The following is an 18,152-nucleotide window of genomic DNA, read 5'->3' as shown; positions in this document are numbered from 1 at the left end:
TTATTGCTGTGTTCTGGTAGCTAATCATCCTCAATGTGAAGAAAACATTTTATTCCTAATTTGGATGCCTGGCTTTAATTTCCAGCCATAGATTTTTTTTTATGTTTCTCTGCCAGATCAAACAATTCTGTATTATCTGGTACACATACAATGCTGTAGTCAAATAAAATCTCATTTTTTCCTTTTTATAAACTGTAAACTGATCCCTTTATCAATCTAAATGATTTTTCTGCCTGTTTTCCACCTTTAAAATGTGAACAGAACTGTATACCATATACAATGTTGATTATATTATACATCAGTATTATTATGTAAGGTACAAAAGAGTAGCTGAAAAAGCAAAAAGCCCCGGATAAGTTAAACATCCCCTCTTTCACTGAAAGCCCTGAAAATCATGTTAAGTAAGGTGGTTTTTTTCTGTTGAGGAGTCAAAATGGATGGTTTAGGTAAATGTTTAGAAGAGTGTATGGAAGACTTTTCTGAGGTTCTTTATTTAAACCACTTCCAGAATCAGTTATATGGTTGCTTGTATTCAGATAGTTCTAGCTTTCTATTTGCTAATTGCTGGAAGCATAAGCTGACCAAAGCAACAGGTAATGAATACTAAAATTCTTTTAGGTCAGAAGGTACCGTTATTAGCGAGTTAACCAAATATATACAATTATCTGCAAAAAGAAGGGTGAATAAATTTTTGTTTCTGTCAAGAAACAGCTTCTGAAAGCTACAGAACAGACAATCCAAAAAGACTAGCAAAAGGATGACAAAAATCACTCTGAAACTACCTGAACATCAGGAACATTCTTTACTAGATTTTTAAGAGGTAACCTCCCCAACACAGTTTGAAAAGCATTATAGTATGTAGATTACCATAGCTTTTCCACCATGATGAATCAACACGCTCAAGTTAACACAACTGAAATACAGTCTTTGATCATTAATACAACAACAGGTATTCTCTGAAATAGAAATGAGATAGATTTTGTTCTCTTGAGCAGAAGCCAATTTTATACCAAGCTAAATCAGAAAAGTGGGTGGACTGTGCACAAATTCATCCCTTTGATAGAAGAAATTTTTAAAATATGCACTTAATTGTAAACTAAATTTCAGTCAAAATATTTTGGTTCTGTATATGAACCTGACAGCTTATGTTCATTTACCTTTGTGCTTCTGGGGATTCCATTATGTTTGGATGTTTCATGAAATACTGTCTAAGAGTCTGTTTTTTTCGAATAGGACTCAAGGCTTCTTTTCTTGGTTTCTTCAAAGTTGATGTCTCTGGTTTCTTTAAAGGTGAGGTCTCCATACTCTTTAAAAAAATCTTCCATGAAAATCTTAAATATAGTTCAAATACTTATTTATACCTACATTATCAATTACTTGAGGTATACAGCAGTTTGGCTTATGCAGGAACAGAACAGAACAGAACAGAACAGAAGATAAATTCTGGAACTCTTCATCAAAATAAGACAGAAAAAAAAAAAAATTAATATTCCAGAAAGCTTTACAATTTTTCTGGAAGGTATATGTCAAATGTCTGACACAAAGAAGCCAGCCAGGTCCCCAGATATTTTCTTTCATATACCAGTGTTCTTCATCTCAAAAATACTCATAGTTCTTTTCCTATTATTATAAATAGTAAAAATTTACAATGCAAAAACTGAGACAGAAAACCCTTTCCCTAATCTATCTCAGATGCTAGCAGTATTACAGCATTACTGGAGGGTTATGAGTGAGAAAACTCTTCCTCCAAAATAATACAAATCCATTAAGATTATTCTTACCTTCCAATAAAAGCAAAAATTTACTTTAAAATAATTCTGAACAAAAAGCCTTTATTGTGCAACTGGAGTATCTGCACAAGGAATTAATCATGAACAACTACTCATGAAAATTTGTAAGTACAACATATTGTACAAAAAGGCCTAAACTGATCTCCTTTTCTTAACATGATGGTACCCAAGGCATTTCCAATTAACATATTCGGTTTTTTAAAGGGAGCTGATGAAGGGCAAGTTTTTGTTGATTTTGGAATGCATTACTCTGACTCATCTCAAGTTCCTCACAATTGTTGGTCTTTCAGATAAATCCCATGTCAACTTTTCTTCTTGGTTTTATGAGTACAGAGGTGAACTAAGGACTAGAGTTTGTATCCCAAATTTTAGTAATTATGGATGTCTCTAGCTGAGGTGTTTATGAGATGGCTTTTAAAAATTTATTTTTGTGCTTATGGTATTGCTGCCCAGTAAAGACAAACATGACTCCTTAAATATAAAACTAACTTTCTGAAACTCCACAACTCCTGCAGTGTATCTATCCATGCCTTCTGGCAGAGTGGGAGAACATGTTTCTTGTCTTGAAATTCCATTGATACAGAGAAGGTGGTCATTCCTCCTGACAAACAAAATGTTAAAATCAACATCATCATCATCATCATCATCATCATCATCATGATGTTAAACTCCTTTCATAGTTAAAGGGTTATCTCTGGGATCACGTAGAGCACATGCAATTCTTATTTCATTGGGAGTTTTAAATTCAGCAGGTTTTCGTTCCTTCTTCCTCTTCAGAAAATAGTGTTCACCTTCAAGATTGATTATAGAAATCTGAATTTATAGGTAATAACTCTCTCACCTTCCTAACTCATAGTAAAACAAAACAGTTTGCTTCATTACCCAGCAAAGAACTTCTTCATGTCCAATTTTTTTGGTCTTTTGTAACAGCAATTCCTTTTCCCTATAATATATCTCCTTTTAATTGATTATTTGCCTTTCAAATTTTAGAAATACTGGTGTGTGGTTTTAATAAAGTTATAGTTAAATTTCTTTGGGATCCTTTTAGGTAAGCGTCTACAATTTCGTTCTACTTATCTTTTCAGTATAGAAATTTTTTTACACACTACGGTAGGCCCTGATCAGTTTGCTTTTGATTTAACCCAACATACTTTTCTAAGGTATCCCACTGCCTCATAATAATATCACAAATGGCCATATTATCAAGTGGTGTCTGTAAAAACAAAAATCCTGGAAATTGCTGATGGTAGACAGGAGTTTTGAACAGACACAGCCAAGGGAGAAGTCTCCATGTATAACGAGGTCACAAGACAATATTTTCTGTAGCTGTATAATCCTCTGTGTTCATGGAACTTCTGCAGACTAGGAGCCATGGAAATGCCTCCAGATGGGTCTTCTACTAGGTACAATTTACAGTTTCCACTGTAACTGTGACACTGGTGAACCTAAGTAGTAGTTTTTCACTACTACTATAATAGAGATCTACCTTTTCAAGTAAACATGCACATTGCCTGCCCATTCCAGAACGCATTGGAACTTCTCTTCATTCAGAATTCTGTGCAAAACTTGAACAAAGAATTCAAGAAAACGTGATTTCTTTCTGAATTTCATCACTGCAATGAAGTAAAAAATAATTAACACAGTTTTTGTATTTATGGTGTAACGGGTTTCTGAATTCAGCTACAATTACAGCTATGTATGTCTCAAAGCACATATTTATGTCATGTTGCATGCTGATGAAGAAAAAGCATACTGATACTAAAATCAGATAGGTCATGATACACAATAGCAGTTGCTAAATACTTCTTGTGACTGGGCATCCAGAATCACAAGTTCACTCTATTTACACTCCTAGAATGACAAACATTCTAGGGACTGAGAAAATAGGTTTGAAACTATTTTTGTATCATGTACTACATAGTGCAAAAATATTTTATAACGATATTCAACATGCTTTTTAATTGCTTCCAAGCTGCTTTTACTGTTTGGCCGTCTTCATAATTTTTTACCATCAAGAAATAAATATCTATCCTATCTGAAAGCTATACTAATTTTACAGGCTAGGCTCCATTGTTATTTTGAACACCAATACTAAAAAAAATAAGGCAGTGGCAAAGGCCACATACCAGAATCTTAAATCCTATTTCAAAAACACAAGTGTACTCAGACTTTTGTGAATTCCTCTTTCAGTAACATAATTTAGTGTGGAAATCATAGAATCATAGAATGCTTTGGCCTGGAAGGGACCTTTAGAGATCATCTAGCCCAACCCTCCTGCAGTGAGCAGAGACAGCTTTAACTCGATCAGGTTGCTCAGAGCCCCATCCTACGTGACCTTGAATGTTTCCAGGGATGGGACCTCACTACCTCTCTGGGCAACCTGTTCCAGTGCAGTATCTCAATGGGGTATCTCAATTTAGAAAGAACATTCCACACAAACAGAATCTTTGAAAACTTGACACAACTTAAAAAAATTAGCTCATTTTTAAGGTTATTAGAAAATAAACATTATTCAAATTATTTAAAATATTAATATTTTATATATTTAACAACAACATCTAAAATAGTTTGTTACAAGTATTTCATATCCTTCTAAATGTGACTATATTAAGAACTTTTTTTAAGCTATGTTTTACCTGATTTTGTATATTTGAGAACAAAATTTAGAGAAAGTTTCAAAGAGTTTATTCCAAGCAGGAAGTAGACAGCTTTACTGGCAACTTTCTGAAGTAAAGAAGCCTTTACAATTAAAATAAACACCCATTATCCTACCTTCTCGATAAGCGTTGTTTGATGTCCAACATGAAATTACAGGGTAGAGGAACAAAGGATCTTCCTGTCCTGTAAGCTCTGATCCACGAGCTACATCAATAACCAAATCAAATTCATTATGACAAGTGTGATAGTGTACAATAGAAACGCTACCTGGAATCATAACTGAAGACTAGAAAAATCTTTCTCTAGCACAGAGTTTGATCTTAAATCTCACTGTCATCCAGAGAGAAATTCAAAACTGTTCTTTTCTTCTAACATAAGTAGCTGTGCCACTTAAATAATGAAGAGCTTATGGATGTGACTGATGAACTTCCAGCACTAGACTAATGAGCAGAATGTCTGGAGTTCATCAGAGGCCTAACAAAGGTCCATACAAATCATCTGTGGAGGAGGATGCACAGTAAGGACATGTCCAAAAATGTAATTAAAGCTATACAGCATGAACTGAACACATGATGCTACTAGTGACTAGTGCTAACATACATGCTCAGCATATGGATAGCATAAGTAAGTAAAAGAATTTTTTTTTTCCCTTCACCTAAATATTTATATAAACATATGTATACAAATGTATTTCTATTCTATAAATAATATATTAGAAATAGGTGTAAATAATCTATACAATATAGAGATATAAATAGTATATATAATATATAGGAGAACAGTAGCTTGGATTTAAGCTTCTGAGAGTTAAACACAACTGCGTTACCAGCTGATGAGCACCAGAACAATGTTATATGTACTAGTTGCTATTTTGCCTTAATAAAGAAACACGACCTACAAATTTTGTGCTTAGGCAAGTTTTGTGGTTGAAAAAGGTGAATGCAGCTAGTGCCTGAAAAAAGCAAGGTTAAAAATGCACTCTGGAGCAACCAGTTGTGATAGTGGATCAATAGCTACATCCTCCAGTGCTAGCAGTCAGTTGAAGTCTGTTGAACGCAGATCATGTCCTATTAAATAGGACAGCCAGCAGGACAAGCAGATTTTTTATTTTCCTTTTAGGACAAGTCACACCCTTTAGTAGTACTCTCTCCTATTTGTCAAGTTCAAAAATATATTGCTTCAAATGAGCATTTTCACAAAGAATACTACCTCCCAAAAATTTTTAAATGGGAAAACATTTGAAATTTCAGAATTTAAGTTGTACTGTGTATGAAATATTTCGGTTTTCTCAGTTACTTATGAAAGAGGCAGATTCAGCTCTTTTTCATTTTTCTCGTAGACTATCATCAATGGAATGCTAAGTGTTGATCTACTTTTAAGGATTTCCTATGACAAGGTTTTTTCCAAAATATTTTTAACAGCATGCCCTACAGGTGTGCACATTGTCCTAAACTACTTATAGGTATTTATAAGGACAGCTGTAAGCTTTGTTATTTGTTTTGCATGGCCTCAGCAAGACTCCAATTTGTATCCTGAAACTTACTGACGAATATGCTATTTCAGCAAGAGCAGACTTCAGCCATCAAGTATTTGCCAGTTACTGAAAATGTGTACTTCTCTAACTGATCAGCCCATTAATTTAACTTTCTATTAAGTAAGAATGGAACATCTTTTTAAGTAATCAATGTAATTCTCAATTAACTTACAGAATTCATTCATTGTGTAACTTGTTCTGCAGGAATGCAAGCACCAATGTCAGCAGCAAAAAATGAAGGATCAGTGCACAGATGAATGGAATTTTTGCATCACTGTTTATCCTGTTTATTACAGAAATGCTTTCTCTTCTAAGACAAATGCATACACAGAGATGATGGATGATAACTAGAACATGAGTCAGCAGTGTACCCTTGCGGCAAAGCCCAGTTGCATACTAGGCTGTATTAAAAGCAGCATAGCCAGCAGGTCAAGGGAAGTGATTATTCCCCTCTATTCGGCACTTGTGGAACCACATCTAGATTACTGTGTTTGGTTTTGGACACTGTAGTACAAGACACTGACATACTGGAGTAAGTCCAGTGAAGGGCCACCAAGATGATAAGGAGCTAGAGATAAAGCAAGCCTAAATAACATGGAACCCAATTTACACAGACTGGGAGAATATGTATATCTGCAGAGTAGAACAAAAATGACCATTCCTTTCTACGGAGGAATGAGTGTTTTGGTGGAAATGATGAAAAAGATGAATAAAAGTCATTATACCATCACTACCAGATATAAATAAGATCACTGAAATTATGATTTTGGTTGAATTTATCATGGAAGATACATGAAATAAAAGTACTTCTTAGGTAAATAATTTTTACAAATAAACCGTAGAAAATTCCATAGAAAAAGGTAAGAAGTGTTTTAATAGAACACCCACCTGGTTTTGTCAGTCTGAGGAGATTTGATTCAAGAGCACTTAGATTTTCTGTTGCTTTTTCCATTGCAGCTAAATGGGATGTCTTTGCAGAAGTGGTCTGAAATATCCAATACTTCGTTATGAAAACTTAGCTTTGACCTAACTAAAACCAGCAGGTACGTGGTGGAGTTTAGGTTAGATCCCAAGTCTTCTCATTCTATAGCTGATAATTTCATCAATATTGTCTTATTTTTCTTTTCAAGTGAAATAAAATTGACATTTGTAGATTTTTTAGTACGGCTTCAAAAATTTGGCCATGATTCATTCTTGATTGATCTCCAAGGGAGTGAGTGGAGTTGCTCTGCCACCAAATAAATTTTTAGGGAAGTCCCACATGCTACTACAACAACATATTTGAACAGATTGTTTGACAAAATGTGTTGTTTTCCAGAAAAAAAAAAAATCTTTTCTAGATGATTTACTGCCTACAGAAATCACAATCTTCCTCTGGAAAGAAAGTTCTTTTTTTTTTCACTTTGGTAAAAATGTAATTTTCAGTCAGCCCTACTTGGCTCAAGATATCATATTGTTCCTATGATCTTAGATTCCTTTCTTTTTTTCAGTATGAACCTGGAAGCAGCTAACACAAACTCAGCAATAAACAATGCAGAAAATTTGTCCTGGATCCTATCAGTGTCCCACAAATTTTCTTACAGAAATCCTTCACTGTAAGCTGCTTGATTTTTTGTCCCTCTCTTTAATATATCTCAATTTCATGCTTACACTGCTTCCTTTCTTCCTCTCTCATTATTCCTACTTTCTTACCTCTTTTTCAAATCTCCTCTCCAGTGAAATCTCTTCTAAAATTATTTAAAGAAAAAACAGACAGAAAAGTATAAAAAAATCAACACTTTGATTCTAAGTTGCAGGAAATCATCAGAACCTGCTGCATCTCTTTGTAATTTAAGTATTAAGGTCTCTGAGGTTGAAAGTTCTTCCTCCATTGAGAAATATTTTTCAATTTACACAGTTCCTAAGTTACTCGCTTATTATGACTCAGTTTCAAGCAGCTGCTACACAAAATGAGAGGCTGTTTCTACATTATTTAGGATATTTTTGCTCTTCTTTACTTATACAATTCTTTAATTAATTTTTCTATCTAATAAAGCATTCCTGGAAACTATATGTGAAGATCAGTTAGGGATGCTTATATAAATACCTGAAGGATCCTCATGGCTCTGAACTCTCCAGTTCAAAAACATGAGACCCTGTACCCACTGCAACTGGTCTTAACAAAGATGGCTACAATTAAATAGAAGCCTCTCAGCTGTTCTTTGGGAACTCTTATTCTACAAGGAAACTCTTATTCCATTCAATCACTTCCAAAACAAAAAGTTAATAAATGAGGTCTTCAAAATAATACAATACAGTATTTAGAGAAAAGAAAAAGTAGAAATCAGAGCAATTACTTTAGTTTCTTTGTTAGCGTGCGTTTCTTCAGTTTTCATAGCTCCTGACAGGCAGGGTGAGGTTGTTGGTGAGGAATCCAACAATTTTTTCCCATAGTTAACAATAATTACTGCTAGTTCATATTCTTTCCATGAACGTAGTACCTATTAAAGAATCATGTGTTATATATTTTTGTTTTGCATAACATGTAATGTTTCATATTGCCTACTTATAATTGTCAAAATGCATGAATATTATAAATAGAAATTAATTACTCAATACTTAAGTTTCCTTTCATAAAAAAACCCAGGACTATAGACGTATAAAATAATTGGAATTGCAGATCTATTATCTATGTGTTCTGCTTAACCTATCCCTCAGAGAATAGAAAGATTTAACCAGAAGTATCTATTGCTGTGATTGACATTCTCCCTGTTCTCAGGCAGTACTGCTATCAAAGAATATAAAGGGTAACTAAATGATCCTCGTTTCCCTCTCTGGTATCAAGTGCACATTTGAAAATCCCAACTGTATTAGTGAAAGGAGTGGTGAAATTTATTTTTAAAATTATGAAATTTATAAATGATCAGCCTAGGGAGTATTTTTAGATGGCTTTATCTTCTTTAGATAGAGCACTAAAGGCCAAAGTGCTTCTACTACACGTTAGGATGTTTGTCTTTGGGATACAAAATAAGTGTATAGATTACTTTAGGACGAATACAGTACATGGCCTGACTGTAACTCAACAGAAAACCATATACCATGGATTAATCAGAAGCATCTGCAATTCACTCATCCTGTTTGCTATTATGTATACTATTGTGTTGAAATGCTATCACTAAGGAGAAAAAAAAAAAAAACAGCAGTACAAGCAGACAGTCATTTAGCTGGGGAATTTGACAACAAACAGACACTATATGAAGGCTTCAAGGTTCCTAATAGGCTTTGTTGGCCTTGATAGCCTCCACCTGGGCCCTCCCCCCATGGGGCCAGGAGTTTCCTTTCAGCTCAGGCCTGAGCCTACAGCCCCTGCCAGCTCCTATGTGCAGGAATGCTGGTCTCCAGTGTGCTCCAAGCCATGCCTGGGCCTGGCAGTAGATCCACTGGTCTGGACACCTGACCCATGGACTGATGTTGTGGTTTAGCCCCAGCCAGCGACTAAGCACCACGCAGCCGCTCGCTCACGCCCCCTGCCCCGGTGGGATGGGGGAGAGAATTGGAGGAGTCAGAGTGAGAAACACTCCTGGGTTGAGATAAGAACAGTTTAATAATTGAAATAAAGTAAAATAGTAATTATAATAATAATAATAATAATATACAAAGCAAGTGATGCGCAATGCAATTGCTCACCACCCGCCGACCGATACCCAGACAGTTCCTGAGCAGCGATCACTGCTCCCTGGCCAACTCCCCCCAGTTTCTATACTGAGCATGACGTCACATGGTATGGAATAGCCCTTTGGTCAGTTTGGATCAACTATTCTGGCTGTGCCCCCTCCCAGTTTCTTGTGCACCTGGCAGAGCACGGGAAGCTGAAAAGTCCTTGACCAGTGTAAGCAGTACTCAGCAACAACTAAACCATCAGTGTGTTATCAGCATTCTTCTCCCACTAAATCCAAAACACAGCACTATGCCTGCTACTAGGAAGAAAATCAACTCTATCCCAGATGAAACCAGGACAACTGACTCCTCAGCTTGACCTCAGACTGCTCCCATCACGATGGACCAGCCTGCTGGGCTGTGTCTGACCCTAGCTATCCTCACCAGACCTGAACCTGACCTGCAGATTGACTTCCCAGCTTCAGCTCAGACCCGCCTCACCACCACAAACTCACCCAATGATCTGGACTCCTGGTTGAACCTGACTGCCAGGTGCTGCCCTGCCAGCCATGGCATTGCCCTCACCTCCTGGCTCTCCAGCCCTCGTCATGCCCTGACACTGCCCTCACAGCCACAAAATAATTGATTATTATGAAGAAAATGACCACACTAAGGCTTAAAATACTCATCTTTATAGAAAGAATGAAAACTGGGTCTTCTTGCAGTGCACTTTTAATGATATTTGATACTAATCTGGTCTTGTGAAGTGACCACAGAGATCCAGCTCCTATGAAGACCAGGGTGAGGGATGACCAACACTAAGGGTATCCCTTAAAGCATCAGGCACAGCTCAGCTTCAGTACGAGCTCTTAGCTAAGGTGTATTCAAAGCTAGAGGAAAGCTGACTTTCAGCATCACACATTTATCATGGTGGATACTTTAACTTAGCATGTCTTTATACTTGAGGAAAAAAATCCTACCAGTACCACGTTTCTCCTTATCTCACTAAATAGACTGAGTATTTGAATCATAAATGTGATCTACAGATATGTATTGTGGTTAAAAGTCGAGGTGTTAATGTTCCTGCCAGCATGTGGGACTAAATAGTATAAAGTCTCTTGTATCTAATTAGCAAATAAGCCAGATACGCTAATCTGATTAAAACTACAAATATGGCCTATTTGCAGTAAATAAACTTTTAAATTTATATATTACATATAGGCCTTATTGAAAATAGTACTACCTTAAATGTAAAAATACACACAATGATATAAAATACAGATTTCACGTCAGGGACTAATAGTTACAGTCTATTTCCTGAACAAATGAAAATTCTTAATTCTGTAAAAGGTCAAAATGTCATTATTATATAAAATGCACTGATACAAAGATATTAATAAATATTTGTGTACCTTTACTATTTAAGAGTGTCAGTTCTCTAAGATATCACTCTGAAAGCCAGCTTACTAAATCTTTCTTTTTCTCTAAATGACAAAAGCCATATCTTAAACTAAGCTGGAAGCACAATAATACACACCATACCTTTGCTGTATAAAATGAAGTACAAGCTATCATATGCTGAATACTCTCATAACATCCTGCCTGCCTCCTCTGCAAAGTAACACTTGGAATTTCTTGAAGGACAGCCAAGCACTTAATGAGGATCTGGAAATACAAGGGTTAAAACAAAGTTTGGAGTCTGCAACACACTTACAAGCTTGTACCTCTGTACAGCCTATTGTCTTTGATGGTGAACTTTAAAAATAGTTTGAAATCTAACAGATAGGATGAAATGCTAGCTCTGCAAAAGTTAATAATAAAATTTCCGTTGAATTTAACAGTGTCAAGATTTCAACCACAGCCCTTTGGAATAAATGACATGTTCACATAAAATCACAGATATTAAATTACAGATACATGACAGATATTTTTGCTGATTTTATTAACATGAAATCAAAGAATGCTTAATTCAGCAAGATGACATACTCCTAGTAGAGGACTGCTTAAAAATATATTGAGCTGGTCAGAATTTTAAATGAAAGAAAAATGTTTCCAGTATGCTCTAAAAAGAAAAGACTTCTTTCCCCCATTTTTGTCTATCAGACATGAAAAGAACATGCAACTAAATTATTTTTCCCTTTAATTAGGAAATCTGAAACAGAAGCCATTTCCAGTGGTTAGCTGTGCCTTTAGTAGGTCAGCACAGCCAACAACTTCTTAAGCAACACAGATTTTTTTTTCCCTAAACACTCCTAAAAACTTCTCAGGGCCTTGAGTGCCCCAATTGTCATTCCCTGAGCAGCCTCACTTGGGGCTTCCTCTCACACCTTCCGCCCAGGGGCGCAGGAGTCCCCATTAAGCTCAGACACAAGCCTTCAGTCCCTGCTTGAGCTACGGTATTGGTGTGCTGCTCTCCAGTTCTGTCTCCTGGATGGACCTTTGACCTGTGTTGTAGCCTTATCTCCAGTCTCTGGCTGCAACTCCTGCAGCTCCTGACTTTTTCTCCTGGATCGACCCTGGGCCAGCCCAGTAACTTCACCTTCTCCGGACTCTCAGTGGATCCTCTTACGAACACCCTGCTCAGTCTGCCATGTTCAGATGCTGCTACTCTGTGTCTTGCCTGCACCGCAGTCACCTCATCCTTCCTCACAGAGCAAACATGCTCTTACTGCTGCTCCCTGACAAAACTACCTAATTACGGGAAAAAAGTTGCATGTTTCTACTGCAGCCTTGCTGAACCTAAAACACACATCTGCTGCTTCAGAAATGGCAGGGAAGGATTCAGGTACTCTGTTTCCAAAGAGAAGGTGCTTGCTTCTGGAAAGGAGCACATGCCTGAAAACTAAAGACTGCATTATCAAAACATTGAATAGCCGCCTTTTTTTAAGAAGAAAAGAAAAGAAAACTGTATATGAAGCAAACATTCCAAAAAAACCCATAGGCAAATGCTGCTTTTCTTTCCTCAAAATTGCCATCTGCAAATAGCATTCAAGTACAAGTTACATTGTAGATTCTACTATAGTTTAAAAATACCAACAAATCGTCCTGAAGAAACAACCAATATTCTGCAGTTACTTTAGCATATATGAGAGCAGAATCTGTGCAGCTTATACTGAATATATATGCATTGGGAACACATAAAACCATAAAAGGCTTTTTTTTGAGCAGCTACTAAGAACTCGAACCCTAGATATTTAGCTCTCCCACTGTACTCTCCATTATAAGTTTAATTTGAATCACTATAGCTGCAGGACTTGGATGCCAGCTGCTTTGTCTTAAAGTGCTCTCACCTGAACTACTGGCACTGAAGAAATCTTGTGAAAAATAATTGGAGCAAGGAGACCATAACATTGTACAACAGACTGCAGGGTGTAACTTGCATCATTCAACCAATTGCTAAGTTCAATTGCCACAGTCATTCTTTCACACTCTGCTAATCTAGCAACCTGTAAAAGAAAAACACATTTTGATTCAAATATGAATTCTGTTGTTTTAAATCATGAGAGTGAAAGAAGACAGATGTTACTGTAGTTTAAAGAGCAGCATAAGCAGCAAGACAAAAGTTTAAAAATTAATTTACCTTGACACCTGTTAGAAGTATATAAACAAATACAACAGTATTCATTACCCTAGAGGAAATTATTGTTCTTGACCTTATTGTGCCCTCTGAATTTACCTGTATCATTTACAAAGCCTGGTTAACAACCTCAACCTGTGTGGAGTGGAAATTTCACACGCTAACCTCTCAGAGTAGGTAAGGGGAGGATAGCAATTCCTTCCTTTCCCTTCCAGTTATCTGCTACAGTCCTTGCATGAATGAGCAGATCCAGTAAAGCTATTGAGTAATTGACTGCTCACATTTTTACGAGACAAGTACTTCAGCAAAGAAAGAGTGGAATAGGAATATAATAATACAGGAGGCAAAGCTTGACTATCCAAATAAAAAGAAAGTTTTTTGTCATTAACGTGTCATTATACTATAAGAAAGTCTGAAATAAGATAAAAGGAGCTTAGTATATTAAAACCATGAAACCCTATTAGAAGTTCAAGATTAAATAAAATATATGTATTAAATAGCAGAAATGTTTAAAATTAAAAATCCAAGGTGCGTCTTAGTAGGACAAAAATAGCAATGATTATGTTTCTTTTTTAAATTACAGTCTACCACCACTGAAGTCAAGGAAGATCCTTCCTCAGTTGGAATCAGTGGGCTTTGGATTAGGCAATAACTGATTCAGAAACCATCTTTCCACCAGGATACAAAATAACCAACAGCTACTAAAATACTTCAGAAAGGACAGCCAGATGACTCACAGAAAATTAAGTATTCTGTAAATAGGATTAGTACATTGCAACATTTATCTTGCAATGATGAAATAAAGCTGATCAAAAAGTAAAATCAAATCCAGTGTATTATTTTAAGCCACGTACTTGTTCCTTATAAAGTATCTCATTGGAACAGATGGAATCACAAAAGAGTGCTCCTTCCAGGATATTAATGTCACAGACAGCAAATATATTCCTCAGAAAGAGGTGCAAGGTAATAGGAGAAGTCTGAGACACAGCTTCAAAACATAACCTACAAAATAAAAAAGCAAAAGAAAGGTAAAAGCATGTTAATGATGATTCAGATATTGTGTGCCTGAATGCATTATATTAAAATGCAGTCTTCCATTTTAAAATGATGGACAAAAAGGATTACTGTAGCTACTTCTGGAAATAAGATTTGTCCATAAAACAGAAAAAATTGCTTAAAATGTCTGACATAAAAAATAAATAAAAAGGATATCACTGCTTTTCAAATTGTTGTCCACCTTCTACCATCCTAAGACAGCTTTTCCTTACTTGTTTCATCTAATCTAGTGAAACTTGCTTTGAACATTCTTTGAAAACTTGGGATGCTACAGCTTATTTAACTGTCTCCTTTCACACATTATTTTTCTGCATTCTGACAATGACGCATGCAGTTGAGAAGTCCATTACTAAGTTTTACTAACAGACTCCTTTTCATCACTGATGTCTTGTATTACAAGTCTCAAAAGAATCTCTTCTCTTCTGCCTGCTTTTTTGTTGGGTTTTTTTTTCCTTCCCTAGGGGTAAGGGGACATTTGTCCTTGTAATATTTTTTAAAAATATTTTTGTTACAGGAAAAATCCTATGATTTTGAAGTATAAGAAATAAATTCCTCCTTCTCCTCGATTGTATTTCCTAAAAGAGACTGAAACTCAAGAAGGAAGATCAAATAGACACATTCACGTACTTGACTTTACCAAGATATCAACAGGGCTTCCAACTGGAAACAAGACTTTTCCTTTCCTTCTGGCTCCCTCTACCGTCTCTTTAAGTCCTCTGTACTTTCAAGCTAGTCCATCTAATTTCTTAGCTACCCATCAGTAAAACTGAAACTGCCTTATTTCAGGTCTGATACTGCATCTTTGAGAATCGTCCATATTAATTGTAAAAAAAAAAAAAAAAACCAAAACCCAAACCAAACCCACTTGGGTATAACTGTCAGAAAAGCAAAATCCCTGAAACTGCTTTGCACAGCTATTTAAAATTTTCTGTCTTCATTTGATTTATCTGAAAGTAGCTCCATTCAAATGTTATCTCTAGAGCTGAAGAAGAACTGATTAGGAAAAAAGATTAATGGAAAACAAGTGCAGAAAAAAGCACAATGACCAGACTTGCATTCCTGCTTTGTTGCCTAGGCCAGGGATAGATTTAAAACATCCACATAGTCATGAAATAGGATGTCTAGTGATTATCTGCCTGCATCAATGCAGTCCACGGGCTGCCAGTAAATCCCAAATGCTCTTACGGCATGTAACATCAAGACCCTCGGTCAATTTGTATGCCTAGTATCGGACACCTGGTGGCACTTGAAGGACAGACAGGATACACACCAGTGGTCTGGCTGAGCCCCAAATAACAAGAAGTACGCTTAGACACATTACTTTCTCCTGTAACAGGATTCAAAGCACACACAAGCCTACACTATCTGCTTGTATCCAAACAGCATTACCATGAGAAAAGCAGGGGCTCTGATGCAAGTATGTCAAAACAATATAGAGAAAATGCTAGCTACATTATACGACTCAGAATAGCTGATTACTGGTTATTCTGTCTGTAAAGTAGAAATGGAAGTATTCAGATAAAACTTTTAGGAAATCCCCCTAATATCTATTTCTTGAAACAAAGATCTTTAATTCAAGAACTGTTAACATACATGCAATAAGGTAGTTTCTTGTCATTATGGTTTCAAGACTAAGCCAGTCTGTCAAACTGATATGGAGATGCTGCAAAACTCTTTCATACCTCCTGCACAAGTTTGCCAAAACTTTCATAATGAAGGAATTAGTCTATAAAGAATTCCATACAAGCGAAGATGATGATTTGTGTTCAGTTATATTGGATGTTAATTCATTATCAAATTATAAGCAGTTGACTAACATTTAAAACTATTATTTTTTATTATAGTATTTCATGTCTATTACTTCTTACAGGTCTCTTTCTTTTATCTGGGAATTAATTAGGTTTTGATTTATTATTGCATTTGGATCTACTGAATTTCAGTGAATGTAACTGCAACATTTCTAGCTGGGCTTTGTCATGAAAAACCTATAATATGGTTGAACATTTGAAATTTATTTATAAATGAATTCATTTTAAATATCTCTTCTAAAGCACTTTAGTATATTCAAAGATTATTGGCAGATTTATATAGCCACCCTAAAACAAAATTAGCAAGCATTTACCCATTTTGGGTGGTGTTCTTGACAAAATTTTTATCATTTCTGAACTCTAGTGCTCCCTTAATTGCAAAGTCAAGAACCCAGTGCATATTACATATTTTGCCTATGAAAATGCATCACACAGAATTAATAGCCACTTTATACATGTTTCCCAATTATCTTAAGAAAATAATCATTATAAAGAATTAGGTGTGTAAATGCTAGCAGTTCCATAAACAACAGAAATCCTCTGCTAATTATAAAACATTATGTTTTTATAACACATTTCACAACTTTTTTTCAGAATGTTTTTCGTATCACAAGTCTGAACAAAATTTCACAACCTGGTACTCTTTAAAATAAAAAGTGCACATCTATAATTAACTGTCATTCTAATTTTGTTTTCACCAGTTACCTGTTTTCAGATATAGTCAAATTACTACTTGCAGAAATAACAGCTGCATTGGCAGGCAGTGGAGAAGAATTTGAAACAAAATAATCCCACATTGGTGAAAATGCTTCTCTGGCTAACGTAAAGTTGCCAGTTTGATAGGCTACCTACAAAAAAAAAAAAAAAAAAAAAAACCAACAAAAAAGAAATTAGCAAGTTTCCATGTTCATCAAACAACCAAGCCAAATATGATTATAATACAAAGAAAGGTTTTAAAACTCCCCCCAACATGTAATTTTACAATTTCTGTAAGAATATTCTGACACATTCAAATGAAACAAATGTAGCAATCTGATTCTACTAATATTAGTTTGCCTTCAGAGTTAGCATCAGAGAATGCAAAAGTGTTTCTTGACTGTTAACTAAGGATCTAACAGCCCTTTGTGGAATACTTTACAGGCATTGTGCTGCAGTTTTTGAAGGCATATTATTTCATCTAGGTTCATTTTACTTTTGCTAATACTGCAGAATGCCCTGCTGCTCTGGATAATGGGATGTAAACGGAGCCGCACAAGTAGGCATAAATTCATGTGGATACCTCTTACTCTGGAAGATTTTAGGAAATCTTCTAACTGTTCCCCATGATCTGATCTATAGGGCTAGACAATTTCACTTTTCTCCATGCCACAATCTGTTTTAAGTTTTCTTTATTAAGAATACAGAAAATTATGATAAAGATCTGACAGAGCCTTTTGTGGCCTTCCACTACAAAAATAATTTCAGTATGAAAATGATTGGATTTGATACCTGGTAAGTTCAATCACATCTTTCATCCCACACTGTAATGACTAAAAAGATGATTTCTAGCACTTGGTCTCAATCACAAAAATGAAAAAAATAAATTATAAAAAAGAAGGAAGAAGTTAAATGCAGACTGAGAAACAGGAACAGGGATAAGAAAACTAACTGAGAGACTTATTTCCCCTTAAACTGGCATTTCCAATAATTTTGAATTAAGAATTGAGTTACTCAAATATACCATTCATTATGTTAAAATTATAGAATAGAATCATAGAATCATAGAATCGCTTAGGTTGGAAAAGACCTTTAAGATCATCCAGTCCAACCATTAACCTACACTACCAAGTCCACACTAAACCAATCAAGGGTAGACTAGACTAAACCATGTCCCAAAGTGACACATCTACCCGTTTTTTGATCACTTCCAGGGATGGGGACTCCACCACCTCTCTGGGCAGCCTGTTCCAATGCTTGACTACCCTTTCAGTAAAGAAATTTTTCCTAATTTCCAACCTAAACCTCCCCTGGCGCAGCATGAGCCCATTTCCTCTCGTCCTATCGCTAACTACTTGGGAGAAGAGACCAACACCCACCTCACTACAACCTCCTTT

At 35.8% G+C, this 18,152-nt stretch overlaps 1 protein-coding gene across 1 annotated transcript in view; it reads right to left on the bottom strand.

Moving 5' to 3' along the window:
* The window catches only part of CFAP54 (cilia and flagella associated protein 54), a 125,849-nt gene that overhangs the window by 55,022 nt on the left and 52,675 nt on the right, over nt 1-18,152 (bottom strand). Inside the window, 10 exon segments of the mRNA XM_075720768.1 lie at nt 1,158-1,306; nt 2,280-2,391; nt 3,277-3,403; nt 4,563-4,652; nt 6,871-6,967; nt 8,319-8,462; nt 11,161-11,283; nt 12,909-13,064; nt 14,050-14,197; nt 16,765-16,907. Of these exon segments, the coding sequence (XP_075576883.1) occupies nt 1,158-1,306; nt 2,280-2,391; nt 3,277-3,403; nt 4,563-4,652; nt 6,871-6,967; nt 8,319-8,462; nt 11,161-11,283; nt 12,909-13,064; nt 14,050-14,197; nt 16,765-16,907 (1,289 nt within the window).

This window comes from Pelecanus crispus, chromosome 1 (genome assembly GCF_030463565.1).
Source record: "Pelecanus crispus isolate bPelCri1 chromosome 1, bPelCri1.pri, whole genome shotgun sequence".
Lineage (NCBI taxonomy): Eukaryota > Metazoa > Chordata > Aves > Pelecaniformes > Pelecanidae > Pelecanus > Pelecanus crispus.
Note: the sequence above shows the minus strand (reverse complement) of the source record. Positions and strands in the feature narration are given on the sequence as shown.